General features: G+C 45.6%; 2 protein-coding genes across 13 annotated transcripts in view; one reads left to right on the top strand and one right to left on the bottom strand.

Annotated features, from left to right (window-relative positions):
- Positions 1-4,367, bottom strand: part of sdccag8 (SHH signaling and ciliogenesis regulator sdccag8) — a 60,727-nt gene extending 56,360 nt beyond the window's left edge. The window contains exons 1-3 of one of the 3 annotated variants that reach the window (XM_069179841.1): positions 3,820-4,367; positions 2,641-2,763; positions 592-674 (exon numbers count right to left, since the gene is read on the bottom strand). In XM_069179841.1, coding sequence (XP_069035942.1) covers positions 592-674; positions 2,641-2,763; positions 3,820-3,883 — 270 coding nt within the window. In that variant the 5' untranslated portion in view covers positions 3,884-4,367. The remainder of the gene's footprint in view (positions 1-591; positions 675-2,640; positions 2,764-3,819) is intronic. The other 2 variants (XM_069179840.1, XM_069179842.1) reach the window with 2 other exon arrangements.
- A 33-nt stretch (positions 4,368-4,400) lies between these two features.
- Positions 4,401-17,948, top strand: part of cep170aa (centrosomal protein 170Aa) — a 61,933-nt gene continuing 48,385 nt past the window's right edge. For 9 of the 10 annotated variants that reach the window (XM_069179838.1, XM_069179839.1, XM_069179831.1 and 6 more), the window contains exon 1: positions 4,402-4,606. The gene's annotated coding sequence lies outside the window, so the exon portion shown is untranslated. Of the gene's footprint in view, positions 4,607-17,948 lie in introns of all 10 variants that reach the window. The other variant, XM_069179837.1, reaches the window with a different exon arrangement.

Below are 17,948 nucleotides of genomic sequence, written 5' to 3'. Positions count from 1 at the left end.
TATCTTATGTGCAAGAGTCGGCTGATATTTCAGTCGAACTCAATACAATATAAGCAAGCTAAGACCTTACACTTCAAACAACATCTCCTTTCTCTGTACGTTTGTGCTTATTTCAGACATTTTACTTTGTGAGAAGCTGAAAGGATAAATAGAACTCTTTCTGATAATTTGCAGCATTTAAAATGTTTTAAGGAAAATACTCTTAATGTGAAAAGGTTAAAAATGAGTAAAACATTTTTAAAGAAGCAACAATTATTTCTGTGTCAATGTCTCATAATTCCCATTGTAAAAGTCACATTAGTTCATTGTTCAAATGTAAATGGTTTAAACTATGCAAATAATAACAGATAAAATATTAATTTTCCCACATAAATCATTAAAAAGCCGTAATATTGTCTCCAAAATTTCCTGGAGGGACTGATCAGCATGTGTTGGCGATCAGCACCGATATGAGAGCCCATTGGCAGGCAGGCTCTATTGCTGAGTGTGGCGAGTGGCCCATGACATTGCACAGTTGTACATTGGTCTGAACAGGCCGGCTCGCTTAACAAATCCGACTGCGAGGGCGGTTCGCAGTTATGCTCTCTGTACCTTGGGGGAAGACTTCTCCCTTGAAGGGGAGGAAGGTAAGGACTCCTTTTCTTGCTTGCGTAGCAGGGATCGTAGCTGATTGACTGCAAAACATAGAGAACTTTTCGTTAGCGTGATTATATTTTCATTCTGGTGCCGCCATATGCTACTTTTGTGAGAAACAGGCATTTCACATCGCGTGCATGTTGGTACCGATAATGGGCATGTATGGTAATGTATTTCCACACTTTCAAAGCATGCAAGAAAGGTTAGAGACAAGAGGGATCCAGTTGGGCAGCTCATTTGTTAGCTACAGCCAATTGCTCATTCATTTCATCAGAGAAGCCAGGTCAATAGCATTTACAACACGACTAAGTGACATCTTCCAGACCTCCACAGCCGTTCAGGTGAGGATGCGCCTCATGTTCTCAGTTCAGATTTTTTTTAAAAATCACTACTCAGAACATAAAGTCTTTCATTTCTACAGCAAACCTCTCTTTTCAAATCATGTTAAAGGCCTTGAAGTCATCACATAAGAAAAATACATTTCAGTAAGATATCAGTTTCAACATATTATCATACATTGAGACACAGGAGTTTACACACACTCCCGTTGCTCTGCTACAACACAGAGAGAGCACGGAGAACATCCATGGCCTCAAACAGCTGTGGAAACAGTGATCACGAAGCCACAGCAATGGGATCACTGGCACCAAGTTTCGCATGGGCAGTGACCGTTCTCCAGAGGCAGCCATCAAACACTCAAGGACTCTGGGATGGCAGGAATCGATGCAGAATTCACCTCTGGCCACCGAATTCCACGGCAGCCACAGAAAATTACTACCTGCATGCAGGTTTGCTGCAGCATCAGTGAAGCACCTGTAGACAAACTTGACTGGCCACATAAAATGGGCCACAGATGAGATACCATTTGTCTCATCTCATGTCCTGCTACTACACCTCCTTGTAGCTTATACTTTTCAAGGCCAGCAGCCATATCACCCTGCAACTCACAATTGGCAACCCACTGAAGCTAAGGAGGTGTGAGCCTGGTCAGTACCTGGATGGGAGACCTCCTGGGAAAAACTAAGGTTGCTGCTGGAAGAGGTGTTAGTGGGGCCAGCAGGGGGCGCTCACCCTGTGGTCCATGTGGGTCCTAATGCCCCAGTATAGTGACGGGGACACTGTAAACAAGCACTGTCTTTCGGATGAGACGTAAAACTGAGATCCTAACTCTCTGTGGTCATTAAAAATCCCAGGGTGTTTCTTGAAAAGAGTAGGGGTGTTACCCCGGTGTCCTGGTCTAATTTCCCATTGACCCTTAACAATCATGGCCTCCTAATAATCCCCATCTATGAACAGGCTTCATTACTCTGCTCTCCTCCCCACTGATAGCTGATGTGTGGTGAACGTTCTGGCACACTATCATCCAGGTGGATGCTGCACATTGGTGGTGGTGCAGTTGAGTCCCCATTACATGTAAAGCGCTTTGATTTGAGTGTCCAGAAAAGCGCTATATAAGTGTAAGCAATTATTATAATAATTATAAGATCGGTGCAGTAACTCTTAACAGCATTGTCCAATGCAATCCCTCTCTCCAAACCCTGATGGTGGCATCCTACCAGCAGCTGTTAGTGTGCTGAGCTCAAGCAACGCAACACTGAGGACAACACACTCCTGCACTGAATGAAAGCCGACAACTTTCAAGGTCTGTATCCTGCTGTAAAACACGACAGGGAACACGACTGTACCTGAACGGTTCTAGCAACACCTGCAGATAACATAATGCAATTTTCCAGGACGCCACTAACTTCTTAAGATATTGAAAACAGTTTGAAACTTGCTCTTCAAATGGGAGACTGAAAACATGAGATTTTAAAGAGCTACAAGACTGGCTTTTCATTCAGCAGGGTTCAACTAAGTATCTGAGAGCCCAGTGAAAAGCAGAAAACAGAAGGAATTGGGGTTCTTCAGGCCCGCAGCTGTGAAGTGAGGAGCTGACCTCGTGTTTTCTCAGACCTGGGGTTTGTCGGGCGTGCGCGGTGTCAGACCGGCGGGCGCGGGCCGTACCTGCGGCGCTGTGCTGCAGCTGGTGCCAGCTGTCCCGGGACCCCGCCTGCTCCGCGCCTCGTCCCGCCGGGCTCCTGGGCCCCAGCATGCTCCGCAGCTGCCGGGCGCTCCTGCTGGCTCGGTCTGTGGAGGAACAAGCCGGGTGAGTGACACCGCAGCGAGCCTGTCTGCCCCTCCCGTGAAGACCCGGGTGGGCAGGGGCCGGCATGCGAGCTCAGCGAGAAGCCCTCTCCTCCGGAGGAAACAGGAATCACAGCAGGACGGCCGCACGGTCTCAACAGCACGGTTCTAAACACTGACAGCAACACAGCAACGGCAAGAAACCTTGCACAATTAAAGACTGTGTTGAAATTGTTTTTTCCCCCCACATTGTTTATATAAAGACCTGACAGTCTCCTGCAGCCAACAGGGGTTAATATGACTATTTATGTCCTTACAACAGATTCATAAATAAATGACCCTATTGCATAGGTTTATATGGAAAACCGGAACATTTCTATAAAAACCTAACAGTCACCTACTGTACAATATATAACGTATTGAATTAAGGGATGCTTTCGTCCAGGGAAATACATTTTATTCTATCATTGTATTAGGATTAATGTAAAGAAGCGTACATTTCAAATTATTTAGAAAAAAAAAACATTTTGATGCTATCTATATCGAAAAAGATTTTTCATTTTTATCCAGTAAGAAAAGGCCTTGCTTGCATTTCCCCGGGGTTTGGCTGCAAAGCCTTTCCAAAGGGATACTCTTCCACTCCTTGAGGAAGGAGCGTGTTCCTGACAGCCCAATCGATCCGCTGTATAGGTGCATGTCTACACCGCGAACCCATAAATATTTATATCTGCTGAGTCGCATTGATCTGCCGAAGAGCACGTAAATTATAGAAAGCAGAGACTATAATTGAAGAATATTTAATAAAGTGTAATAAAGTATTTTATCGCTGCATTAAATCAAAAAAACTCAACTACACCATACGTTTATCGTATCACTGTATTACGTTACCATACAAAGTAGCAAAGAGGCTAAGCGATATAATTGTAAAAAAGTGTAGATGTTGCCGGTAAACGTCAACTGGTATGCAAGCCGTGTAACTGTATTTTCAGTTTACAGACACCATTATAAGCATCCCTGTACATCTGGTCATTAGAATCGAGCTGTTCCTCTCCTGGTCACCTCTCAGAGCCTGTTGGTATTGCTCCAGCTCCCCGTCATCCTCGGACTCCACAGTGGGCTTCATGGATTATACAGACCGGCTGGGGGGCACGAAATTCAAGGGCAGACTTCACACCCGCACTCGCGTTCCCGAGCAGAAGCTCTATTTTATTTACCCCAAATTTTTAACCGAAGAGCCTCAAGCACAGCCAATCGGTGACGCGCCTGCCACTTCCTCAAACTGGTCCCAGGTTTCCTTGGGAATGGTAGTGCTCTTCGGGCGTCAGCCTAACGTCCTCAGGCGGAGAATAGGAAACGCAGAAACTACAACTCCCAGAGTTCCGCCGCGCGTTGCCAGGGAGGCCGCCGCCATGCTGCCCCTAGCTACTGAGCATTCCGTCGGCTTGCCAAAAAGGCGACCCCTCCTCTGCCTTGCTCTTTTCACGATTTCCATAGGTCCCGGCTCACGTCAATCCCCCGGAGTCCTGCCTACTCCTCCGCTCTCAGCGGCGCTGATTGGCCAGAAGCACCCTCAGGTTGCGACGTCCGTCCCCGTTCGTGCCAGCGATTGGTCCGTGCGGACGCCCGTCGGCGTGGAGGCCGCGCCCAGAGGGTCGGGCTGGAGCTGCAGGCGCCTGCGGGCTCCGGCGCCGTTATGCGAGGAGCGGCAGCGTTATTGCTGAGCAACCGAGACAAATAGGCGAGCAGCCACATACAGGGGCTGGGCTAGTCTCTGTGTGAGCGCATTGTGTATATACGGCTATAGTGGAGTGGACACACGTATACACTCACAACAGTCCAGAAAAGGGTAAGTAGGAGACTTGGCTTCTTATTTCTTGTAAGGATGCGTCGTTAGTTTAACGCTGGTCGGGTTGGCGAGAACAGGGCTAATAATAAAGCACAATGCACTTGAATACTGAAACGCTTTTCTCCGTCTCCATGTCTGTGGAGCTCGCAGCGGTACAGTCTGGCCGGGACCCCCCGGCAAGCGGCTCTGCCACACGGGCGGGGGGACCGGGGAGTCTTCTGTCTGCTCGGGGCCGTCCGGTTAGTCCGGTTCTTTCCAGAAACGCGTCCCCGGTGCAGGGGGTGTTCCTGCGCGGCGGTGACACCTCGGCTCTGCTGGGTGAGGGTGAGGGGGGGCGCGGTTAGCCGTCCTCGTGAAGGCGATGGAAGAGAGGCAGGGGCGGATAGGGGTCCCCCCCCCCCCCTCCCCTCCTCCATGTGCGAGAACCCCCCGGTCTGTCGGGGTGCGGGGAGCTCGGGCGAGGGGGCGCTGGGAGGATGTTGCCGGGGTGCACGGCCGCACGAGGCTGCGGGATGAAGGAATGAGCCATTTCCTGCCTGCTCCCAGACGGGCTGAGTCCTGAAGATGTCGGGGGGGCCGGGAGCGCAGAAAATGGATCCATCTCTTTCAAACGTGCAGCAAAACAGTGGAGAATGTAACGGGAACAGAGACTGGGTCCCGCCAATCCGCTGTCAGTTTTTGTCCTGACTGCCCCCCCCCGCACACACACACCCCACTCCCAACATCTGTGGCGCGGATGGCTGCAGACCGACGTTGTTTTTTTTTTTAATTGTTTGCCGACGTTTCATCTGGTTGGCACAGTACATAATATTTCCGAGGCAGTGAAACGGCGGTTTTGAGGGAGTGACCCTTTTTCGGGGAACCCCCCCTCCCCCGCGCACCCCCGAATAAACGGGCTTTTCCAGGGGACCGTTACTCCAGTCCCGACCCGGTTGGGCGTTCACAGATTTGGTCTGTGCTCTGGGTGTGAACGAACATGCCCTGTGTATAATGTGCATGGGCGCTGTTGGTTTTGCGGGGTAGCGGGGTACCCCGGTTTCTGTTAGTGTGGCACCAGCAGGCCCGGCTCTGTGCCGGATGGACGGCGTGGCTCTGCTGTGTGGTGCGGGGCCGCCGAGAGTCCCTCACCCCCACGGAGCTGACACTGGGGTATCGGCTGTCAGAGGTGCGATATCAGCCGATGTCGGAGAGATCCCCTTGCGTTTATCGCTGAAGTGACAGTGGAGTAATCACAGCCAGTGTGTGTGGAAGTCCTGGGTTTGTGCCAGTGCACGTCACAGCCCGCCTCTTCCTCCTCCTCCTCAGTATTTATTTAAGAGAGACGGGATCCGTTACCAGCCCTGGGCCTATCAGATGGAGGACATCCTCCATATCCTGACTGGGAGCTCTCTGTCAGGCCAGGAGACACGCAGCGCCGCTTCAGAAGGTGTTAACTACAAGCTGCACAAACTCAAATGTTTTTAATAATGACATTGTTGTGGCGGAGAGTTGGTTTCTGAGTGCAGACATCCCTGTTCTACACTGATTAACGTCCTTGGGTTATAGCCACAAAAGTCTTTTTTTTTCCATGGCATGTGTATCTCCAGGACAGGACAGAGCTGTGTGTGATGTTCAGAAAAGATTTCTTTTTTTTTTTTTGATGTTTCTCATAAGCATTGCTCGTCTGACAGATCGATTATGTCCATCTGCTAAACAACTTGGCCGTGTGGCCAAGGTTTTTGTTTTATTCCAGTTTTAAACGTATCTCCGGTCGCTCTCCCCTTGCCAGGGAGGTGAGGGTGAACCTGAACACTGGTAAAGGTGTGGTGTGTTGCCACTGGTGTGCAGGCGGAAGCTGGCCTGGGTGTATTTTGAGTGCTGTGGAGCTGCAGAAAACATGGGGCTGCTGAGGTGAAAATGCTCCTCCTGGGCTGTCAAATGGTCTCGCAGCTCTGCCGTATCCTCTTAGATGGAGTCGTCTTCCAGCCTGGTGGTTTTGCAGTGACAGAGGAGGCAAAAAGACCATCTGAACACGAGAGGTTTTTTTTCTTGCCGTGAGAGGTTCTGTGGGTCTCGCTCGGCGTGGCAGCGAGAGGCCAGGAAGAGACCAGCGCCGGCCTCCCTGCTGGACGTCCCGTTTGAAGGAAGCGCAGACCTGGGCTAATGGAGCCGGAATGAGGAGAGCTGACTCCAGCTCTTCCTGCTCGGTCAGTCCAATCCATCATCCTCACAGCTGCTCGATTCGGGATTCTATCGCAGAGGTGAACCGAGCCTTCTCTGCGACTGCAGTCACTCAGTGTGACTCTCAGGTAGCCGCAGTGTGTGAAAGCTGTGAAACGGAGCCGTGCAGTGTGCTGCACAAACTGTCCCTCGCCCATGGGCTCGTTGTGTTCTTGCCAACCTCTCCTGCTCTGGCCGCGCGGCCGTGCTCTGCTCTTTCACGGGTGAGACCCGCGCAGCCTGGGGCGCTGGAGCTGGGCAGCAGCGGGCCGGCGAGCCCCGTCTCAAGCGGCAGGAAGTGGGCGGAGATAAGACGGGCTCCTCGGGTCTGGCGCCCTCACATCAACACCGTTTAAAAAGGAAACCTTGAGGCGAAAATAAGACCTCAGAGGAATCCCGATTACACACAGAAATATCTCTGATCAGCCCAACACTTGAAGATTCTTAATAAGTAAGCTGCTGTATGTAATCCTGTGGGTCTCTGTAACTGACTGGAAGGAAACGGACTGTAACATTACATGATCATCCAAATGTATGTATTACATAGTATATAACATAGTGTATACTGGTTGTGCAGTAACTCTTTGCAAGGTGTATTGAATTTTGGGCATCTCTGTTTTGTCTGATTGTTTCATCTTTGGCCCTTACTGGTGAACAAGAGAAAGAATTTAATGGTTAAGTTTTAAGAATATCTGAAAGGTTACAAGGGACATGAAGTGATTTGGCCCCTCTATCCCGATAGTAGCTAATTGATGCAAGCATGTCCCCTGGCCGTTTTGTGGAAGAAGCCAGGGCACCAGATTTAACCACAAGGCTGGCTACCTTGTTCTCCGCTCTCACGAGCCTTTGGGTAATGAAGTGCCTCCTGTTGTTGCTTTTAACCCCTGTCACGCAGTCACCACTTGTTTCCTCTGGTTAATGTTTCAGTGGTCAGCTGGCTTTGTTATTGCTGTTAAGGATTTTGAATGCTTGAATCTGGTGCCCCTGTAGTTTTTCTCTCGAATGTCTATGAGGAACAATGATCATTCCTGAGACCTTTTACTAATGAAGTGCTTCAGAACAGCGCTGCTTGGTACAGGTGGGCAAAATGAGCTACGTAATAAATGTTGCACATTTTAACTGCCTGTTGTTCCGCCAGAATCGCTAATTGTAAAGGATGGCCATCCTTCAGAACCCCCCGGTCTGCAGGGGCCAGATGCGACCACTGTGCTCTCTTCTTCCGCTGTGTGTGGAGTCGGGTGATCTGCTCCTCTCATACCTCAGGCTGGCAGCGCTGGCACCACACCTCAGGTGCCATGCTAGCAATGGAAGGTGCTTTTGTGTGGGCAGACTGGCTTTCGACCGGCCGAAAAACCATCGTCCGGTTTTGTTTTCAGTCAGTGCTACGCAAAGGGTTAAACACTGCTTTTTGTTTGGCTGCTGTGGTGAAGGATCTGATGGTGCTTTTGTCTTGAAATTTCGACTGCATTGCACAGCTCTCCAGCTGGTGTTTCCTCAGGATGAAAGTGTGGTAGCAGCAGGGCCTGGAACTAGACCGCTCTTTTCCTACAGTGAAGAAATGGAATGGCTGCTGCAAATCAGACAGCAGGGCAGCTCTGAAGAACTGTAGACTCCATTACCCCCCAGGCTAACAGGGAGACAACAGTGCTATTGTCTTCTTGGCTCTGCTGAGGAACATGACAAAGGAGAGAAAATACATTGGAGGTATTTTCACTTTCTTCTCTGCTGGGAATGAGTGATGTTTTTAAATTAACCACTTAAATATAGCCCTTCGTTTGCAACAATTTACAGAAATCCGAATAAAGCCCCAAATACTTTTTTTTTCTCATCATGGATTCTCTGCACTTAAAATGTTTATCCCACTGCCGTGTGCCCAGCCGAGATTAGGCAAGCTTACACTGTGAATTTTTAATACTTCTGTGGCATGACTGCACACCATTGTACATTGTACAGTGTATTTATCACTCTGAAATTTTATTTATACGTGCATTTAAAAAAACTCAGACCACTGGTGTGTATTGCCCTGTTGTTAAATTTGTCTGTGCACAGAGACTGTGCAAGTGGGTTTTGAGTTCACCTTTCCTTTGTGTAGATTTTGAACGCTCTGGCCCGGTTGGGAGTGTAAGGAGACACAAGGAGGGCAGTCCGGTCCGTTTCGCAGAGATACCAAGCGTCTTGAGAGAACAAGCAGGATTGCTGTAGGCAATACAGTGGCCCAAAAAAATTGCAGTTCTACAATTGAGACGGTCTTTTCTTGTTCTTACCAGGGGGCATTGTGTTCTCTGAAATGTGGTTTCCCTGTAGCCTGGAGGCACAAGAGCTAGACGTCTGATAACAGAAGCCTGGGATTTTCAAAAACATGGCCCCCACAAACAGCCTCGTAGGAATGGAGTTACCCGTAACAGTTGCTTTGTAACTGTGGGTTCTCGTGTAATAATAATAATTGCTTACACTTATATAGCGCTTTCTGGACACTCCACTCAAAGCGCTTTACAGGTAATGGGGACTCCCCTCCACCACCACCAATGTGCAGCATCCACCTGGATGATGCGACGGCAGCCATAGTGCGCCAGAACGCTCACCACACATAAGCTATCAGTGGGGAGGAGAGCAGAGAGTAATAAAGCCAATTCATAGATGGGAATTGATGGGTAATGAAGCCAATTCATAGATGGGGATTATTAGGAGGCCATGATTGGTAAGGGCCAATGGGTAATTTGGCCAGGACGCCGGGGTTACACCCCTACTCTTTACAAGAAACTCCCTAGGATTTTTAATGACCACAGAGAGTCAGGACCTCGGTTTTACGTCTCATCCGAAGGACGGCGCCTGTTTATAGTATAGTGTCCCCGTCATTATACTGGGGCATTAGGACCCACATAGACCGCAAGGTGAGCACCCCCTGCTGGCCCCACTAACACCTCTTCCAGCAGCAACCTTAGTTTTTCCCAGGAGGTCTCCCATCCAGGTACTGACCAGGCTCACACCTGCTGAGCTTCAGTGGGCTGCCAGTTGTGAGTTGCAGGGTGATATGGCTGCTAGGCTGAGATTGCTGAGTACTGGTGCAGTCACCTTGGCTGTCTGGAAAAATTAGAGATCAGGGTGTGAAAGTTTTCAGACGATTTCTAATCTTAATTTCGAATCTCTGACACCTGCCAGCCTCACAGCCACTCGTGTTTGGGCACGTCGCAGGCGGCACAGCCCCATACTGGAGGCTCAAGGCTGATGGGAGGGGAGGCGTGTCCCTCACTGACAGCACCCCGTGCACAGGGGGCGCTGTGGAGAAGAGAGTGCCCAGGTCGGCTAATCCCACTCACGCCCCACTCAGATGAGGAGGTGACACGCCCCAGACTCGGACCTGCGCCGACAGCATCATAGAGCTCTTCCTGCACTCGGGTGAGCACCTCGAGGAGCCCCAGAACGTCTCATTCTGCAGGAGTTTTACCTGTTATCTGAACGGCGATTCTCTGGCTTGTCAGACAGGCAGAAGAAGTCACGTCTGTGACCTCATGTACACCGAATGGCCTTTCAGCGGTGGAATTATCTCGGCATTAATTCAGCTTGATGAGAGGAGCTGTGTGAAATCCCTTGTTTTCGGGCCGGTTTATTGCTGTAATTCCCCAAGACTGGAGTACACAGCCAGAGGACACAGGGGTGCTTATCTGTCGGTCAGTGTCACTGTCCTGCCAGGACCCCTCATGGCTTAGTCCTGGCAGAGGAGTGTTGTTGTTTGTGTTTGAACAGATTAAACATGTCTGAGTAATCAAATCCCGTTAAGGTTATCCTCTGTGTTGGGCAATGCGCTGTCAGTTGTGCTGAGGAAGTCTCCTGCAGTCACAGGTACAGCTCCCTGCTGTTCTCAATCAGTTTCTCTGGTTCTGCTGCCAGTAACTCAGGCATTCTAGAGATCTGGGACAAAACAAGATTTTTTTTTCTTAATTTAGATTTTTTGGTTTAAGCAAAATTTTATTACATGTTTTGAAAGACTAGGGTCTTGTCGATCAGACTTTATAAAGGAAAAACTTCCTGTTTGAAATGTTTGCAGTTGACCACTGAACTCCATCAGACACAGTAAAAAGCGTAGTATTTTAAAATAGTTTCTTCTCAAGAGAATGAAGCCCTTAAATGTACTGTAACACAATCTACAAATTTTATCAAATATTCTGTCATCATATTTGTAAGGGTTTATTTTAGTTTAAAAAATCGGCAAGAAATAATCCTGTGCCAATTGTTTTCAAATACAGTCTTTGATTTTAAATAAAAATAATGTAGACATACTTGAAATATTAAAAAAAACCTACTTCAGTTGTAAAAGGCAGGTTTTTAATCAAAATAAACAATAATATCGCAGTGGTAAATGTCATTTTCTAGAAAATATTGAAAAAAGACTGGCGAAGGTGATTGTTTGATGACGGACTTGACCTGTAAGTGACGGAGTTGAGAAAAGATTTTAAAAAATTGTTGTATTTACTTCTTAGAACATCAATTCAATTTATTTTTATATAGCACCTTTCACAACAAGGTTGCCTCAAGGCACTTAACAAAGCTCTGTGACAATACAACAACAATAGAACATCAAAAACTGTCTAGACTAATTTGCTTAAACTAACAAAATTTCCAGCTAAAACAGAAAGCATTTAATTTTCAGAATACATCTGAATTTTCTTCATTACCAGGTAGTATGAGGTTTAACTTTTATTTACCGGGTCATAGGTGACATACATGTCATTTCCAGCAAAACAGAAACCATCACAAACATAGCTTGGTTTAATAAGAACTAGATTTTAGTTTCAGAATACATCTAAATTTTCATCATTGTCAGGTGATATGTGATTTATTTTTTATTTACTGGGTAGTATAACTGACATGTTCCCTAACATCTGGAGACATTTTGTAAATTTCTCTTGTTCTGCTTATACGGGTGGGAGCTGCCTTTCCTGCCATTTTTACCAAGTCGTCACCAAGTGGACAGAAACCTACGTCTTCTTTGCCATGTCTTGGTTTAAAATGGGCTTTTGGACCATTGGGGTGGAAAAATTCTACTTCCACATTATGGTGTTCAGAATCCACAGCAAGGACTTTGCACAGCCACCAGTGGTCCCTACATCCAGAGTTATCGGCAGTTATTCAGTTTCTTGTATTAATTGTGACAAAGGACTCATGGTGGTTTCCACTGTGTTAGAGGAATGTACCTGTGCAGAGCTCAAATAAAATAGGCTTGGGCTGAAGCATTCACTGCAAAAGCATGAAAGCTGCCTGTAACTCAGACCCTTTTCATGTGAAAAACGTGTGGATCTGTCTTGTAGATGGCAAGGATTTCAGACTTGGTGAGTAGCCAGTCAAATGTCTCAATCTCTTTTCCTCCCATGAGATATAGTTTGACATTGTGCAAGTTTGCAGACACTTCTTTGTGCAGACACTTTCTTGCATCTGTGATAACATGGCCTCTAAGCACTCGAGTGTCTGCTGCCCTCTTCACTGCTGCACCAGTTCCATCTGGTGCCCCCTAACCATGTGAAGTTGGGAAGAAGTTCCATTATGCTCTTTTGAATCCCAGTTTGAAAGACGTGTCAGACAGGAGAGAAAAGTTTTTATATTGTTTGCTGGGAACGTCACACCAAAAGTGCACCGTATGAACGGATGTTCTCATGGATCTCTCTCAGCACTGATTCCATGGAGGCCCGAACTGCTGGAGCCTCTTGTCGCTGTGCAGAACGCTGTCTTCTCTTTGCTTGTGTAGTACATTCCAGTGTGTGAATTCAGTTGTGGCAACTTGTGGCCAGAATGGCAGGCTTGAACGTCTGATTGGTACTTGCATCTCCACGCCTCATGTACAACAACAGCATTTTCACAACAATTTTGAACCAGATTTCTGTACTCGTTAGACTGGTTCTGAACTAAGCACGTGTTGAAGTTTTGCTAACTGTAATAGTTTCTTGCGCTTCCTAAGCTCTCTCTGTGACTGTCCCCATGCCTTTCTCTTGTCTCTCTCACATCAGTCTCCTATTTGCTTTATTTTTCCTTCAGACACTCCCATCTTTGTCTCTCCCTTGCTAATTCTTGAGCCTTACTGTCGGGTTGACTGTTAATTCTCTCCCTTTTCCTTCTTTGGTATTCTCTGTTCCTTCTGCTGTGCTCCTCTGAAGTCAGTGACTGTCTGGTCACGTGTGCCTAAAATCTAAAAGCAGGACTAAATAGTCTTATTTGCTGTTTTTATTCATCCACAACAATAAATAAATGTAAAAAAAAGCTAAACAATTTTAGCTAAGATTCTTAGCTGATTTTAATAGCATATTACAATTACAGTTGATAAAATTGTGCATTATCAACTCTGTCAGCCTTGATGTCCACCATAAGACGAAATATCTGTTGACATTGTACAGAGTTGACAAAATTGCGTTTGTTTTTCTCGCACGTTGTCTACAGAGTAGCCATTTTGTTTTATGCTATTTATGACAGGGTCTCTTCGAACTAATGAAATACAAACCTTTTTAATACATGATTTACATTTTTTTTATCTAAAAGAAAATGGAGTTGACGTTTTATAGTTGTGACATGGCCATTTGAAAAATTATTTATTACATTTATCAAAAAATAAAAAACCTACCAGATCATGAGGAGATGTGTCACACAACGAAACCAGGAAGTGGGAAAGGGGCGCTTTGGATGTAGCTTCCCGTATGTATTCCTGATTTTATAACACTTTTGTAAGAATCTGACAGTGTCGACGCTGAAGTTGGGACACAATTTTTGAGAGACAACATTTACAGGAGAAAAAAACATTTATATCAAATATGGATAAATATAAACATTCCCATGCCTCTTCTATCAGTCTGTGTAGGTATTTCATTGTTTCAAGAGATTTTTTTTTTGCCATTTTGCAAATCTGAACCCTGGTCTAGGACAGGGCCATTTTAGGTTCTCCTTGATTATGAAATGATAAAAAAATATTACCCCAAAAAGTAGGATAAAGGAACATAAATGCATAAAAAAGCATCTAAATATTAATTTAAAACAGTTTATAACATTTATGTATTAATTTTTCAGCCATTTTAGTAGACTTTATTGGTAGGGCATGTTTTGCCCAGATTCTCAAGAATGCCTGAACTACTGAAAACATAAAAAGCTCATGTGCTGTGAAATGAAGCCCATCATGCTTAAGAAAGAAGAGAGGTTTTTAAATAGCTCTCTTTAGAACAATTATTGGCAGTTTCAACTTGACAAGACTGTCCTCCAATATCTGATGTGACTCCCTGTGATTAACTCATTCTCTGCTTCCTGTCCACACAAAAGGGAACAAACCATTGGCTAATTATCAGACTTGACATGAATTCTGAATCATTACAGTTGGCTGTTAAACGTTAACCCATAAAGACAATACCGCTCAGATGCAATACTGTCTTCTTACAATTGTTTTCCTTTAGGCAAAGTTTTGAATAACGTCTTGTTTTCTCGGAAGGGCAGTCTGCGAAGAGTATACAATTTTATCTAGATTTAAATCCCTTTGGAATATCATCTGCTTCTTCTACAGTGTATTGCTAATTGTTTGTTTATGAATTATACCACATAATAAGCTAGGTCTTTGATATAAACTATGAAGAGCACAGATCCTTGTATAGATCCCTGTGATACTTTTAATTTGTTACATCACCACATTTTGAGCATTCACCCATTTTCTGTTTGTTAACCAGTTCTCAGTCCAAACACATGCATCTGCTTGAATGCCTACTGCCTACAGTATATTTTCAAAATTAAGACTTTATGAGGAACTTTAGCAGAAACCTTTTGAAAATCTAAATATGCTCTACTGTATATCCATTACTTTGTTGCTTGTTTAAAGAACTTTAAATTGTTGGTTGGTTAAGTAAGGCCCGTCTTTTCACGCTGGCTGTTCCCTGGGATATTATTTCTATATACATGATCATCTAGTCCAGCTCTAATAACTATTTCCATAACCTTACATGTAATCGGACATATGGGACTATTATTGGTTGGGTCAGTTTTGTTGCCCCTTTAGTGGATGGGAACTACATGATCAATTCTCCAGACCCTGGGACCCTGGGACCTATGCCCAAGTTTCCTTGGATGTAACTGATAGGATGCTATGGGTATTTCTGAATCATGTTTGCCTCTTCTGTGCTGATACTATTCAGTGAAGAATTTTGTCCGTCCACTGTCTGAGGCAAGTTGTTTTCTTGCTCAGTGAATTCCTGGGTGAAATACTCCTTTAGAATGTCAGACATTTCCCTTTCAATGTCTACAAGTTTCCCATTGCTGCCCAAGATACACATTACTTCATCCTTTATGGTTCTTTTGCTGTTATAGTACTGAAAGAACGTTTTATATTTAATTTAAGCCTTCTTTGCTATACTCCTTTCCTTCTATTGACCTTTCTAATATCATTATTACCTGTAACTGGATACTGTTTTTAATCATTTTTAAGAGCGCTTTCTTTTATGTAGGTCTGAAAATCCCCGGTGTGCTTTGAAGAAGAGCCCAGGCACTTGTTTCAGGAACAGCTTAGTGCGTCCCTGCTGTGACTTTGGTGTCAATCACCGATGGGTTTGGGGACTTGCTGTGGCTGAAGGAGATTCTTTTGGCATAGCTGCCCAATGTAGGAATACTGATGTTATAATTGCAGATTTTAATCAAGTAGAAGAGGGCCATATGGCAAAACAATGAGGTAGATCAAGTTCTGAGCTCTTTTACTTTATTTATTACTGATTTATTTAGAAGCCCAGAGCCTGTTTTGTTTGGATTGTATTTGCATTACCAGGTGGATTCTTTACGGTTGGATACGCTTTCCAATATTTGAAAAATAATTTATTTAGGAACATGAATTCCTGTGTCTCCTTGCAGCCCGTTGGATCCAAGGGATAGATGCTTGTGAATGTCCAGAGCCCGTGGTGGTTGCCTTGAGATCCCCTGTGCCCCCGCTGTGCTGGTGGGCTGCTCATGTGTGCCAGTGCTCATAAGCCCTCAGGGCTGGTTCTTCTTCAGTGTTGATCCACTGGCTTTCCTGTTAAGAGCAAACTTTTAGCAGCAGGACTCCAGCTGGGAGCTGGCGCATACCGAGTGCTCTCTTCTTGCACTGGGAAGCAGAGTATGAATCAATATCTGAAACAGCAGCACAGGGACTTTCCAGGAGATTAGCCTCTTGACAGGCCCCTTCAATTTTCAATAACTTTTGAAACGGGAATCGGAATTTAGTGAAGTAAGAATGAGCGTTTCATCCTTTCCTTATCAGCTTAAAGTAGGGGACTTTAAAACCTTCATTTTCTTCACTTTCACTGTTCTTGAGCGATTTTCACAGGGTAAGATTGCAAAAGCTTGAAAAAATAGCTAACATGAGAATGTGACACATTTCAGTAAAAGCAGTATGGATCTATTTATTCTTTTGAGAAACGTTTTTATTGCAGTAACAACGAACACTTGGGCAAACCCCCAACCTTAATGAACTAGACAGACCGTTTCCCCCACGTTCTTATTGAAGAACTAAGGACTCTAATAGAAAGAGGCGCCCAGGAGGCTGCAGTCTTCCTCCCGGTGGCCACTCTGTTGGTTTTAACCCTGCCAGGTCTCCAGGTCTCCAGACTACTCCTCTAGTTCAGCACAGGGGTAAGTCTGGCTGTTTGCATGGGGTTCCCAGTTGAAAATGGGTTTTATTAGCAATACGTACAATCATTTGTTACTCTTTTTGCTTAGGAACACAGAGCCTTCCTAGCATGCATGAAACATTTTTGGCCTGACATGGTCTTTGGGGAACTTAGGATTGCCCCCAATGCTCTGTCATTAGCAGATGAGTTGACTTGTCATGTACAGTATGCTCACCTGTACAGAGCTGTAACAGTGACCCTTGGCACTGGTAAGAGGGAATGGATGGGTCCTTTCAGACTTAATTCTTACCGGCAAGTTTAAACTATCAGTGAGCAAGGAACTGTGCTCAGGATTGGATTGGCACAATGAAATACTACTCTGAGAAGCTATAGGAGAAAAAGAGCCTCTTGATACTGGGCTCTCTTAGCCTCAGAGTGAACCACAGTGCAGAAAGCTCTTGAAGTGCGTTTGCTGATAATTCAGGATGTGATAAGCTGTACGTGCTGCCTGAAACGCTAAGACCAACGCTTCATGTGTGGGGCTGAAGTACTGTAATCTGTGTATTGTGTTGCTTTTCAACAGCTGCCTGGCATAGTGAATTTTGCATTTCCCTATAATGGCATTTTAATTGGAACCACTTGCTTATTCAGTGCAAGTTACTTTCAGGGACACCACATGTTGTTAGTTATAAGGGTCACAGCATTCATGCAACTATTTGAATGCCCCGATATAAGTGAAAATCTACATTCTGATACCAGTATTTATCCAGTTTTGTTCATTTCATGGCTTTTATTGAAGTGGTGAGTATGGAGCAGGAAATTTATTTTTCTTATACAGGAATGCAATTTTCACTTTTACTATCCTGCATACTTGTGTTCCTTTTTTAGGTTTGTGTACTGTACTGGAATTTTGCGTAGAAATTAATCCGGCGCAACAGTTATGGTCTGAAGTTTTCAGGTGCGAAAATGACTGATAAACAAACCTCAGCGCCTCAGTGTCCTCAGCGCCGTCAAAGACAGTGTTTCAGAGCTGTGGAGTTGTAAGTGCCATTATCACATTTGTGAAATGAGCACATTGCAGCAGCAGATCTGAAATAATCTGAGTGCAGTAGATGTGCTCTACTTGCCAGTGACGGACAGAGTTATTTTTAGACCTTTACAGGGGAGATTTGTTCCATCTCGTCTTTACAGAGGGATGTGCAGCACATGGGGTCCTCTTTTCATGGGTATCATTATCTAAATGTGGCAGCGCTGTCAGACAAGAATTAAAATCTCATCAGTCGAGACGCTCGGGACTCTCACTGGCGTGACCAGCTCTTTTTTTAAGTTTCCAGACTCCCCCCTTTTCCCTTAAACTGCTGCTTATTCCGAGCCCGAGCTCCTCCTTCCACTTTTAAGACTGCAGAAGTGTAACAATCCTCAGAGTATCTAGGAGCTCTGGCCTGGTGCCACTGACACAGGAAGTGCTGTGGGAAAGGGCCGTCCTGCAGCTGGCTGGGAGAAGGCGCGTCTCAGTGAGGAGGCCCTCTAATTAAGTAATCGGGAGT

Source organism: Lepisosteus oculatus, chromosome 17 (genome assembly GCF_040954835.1).
Source record: "Lepisosteus oculatus isolate fLepOcu1 chromosome 17, fLepOcu1.hap2, whole genome shotgun sequence".
Lineage (NCBI taxonomy): Eukaryota > Metazoa > Chordata > Actinopteri > Semionotiformes > Lepisosteidae > Lepisosteus > Lepisosteus oculatus.
This window is presented reverse-complemented; position numbering and strand designations above follow the sequence as displayed.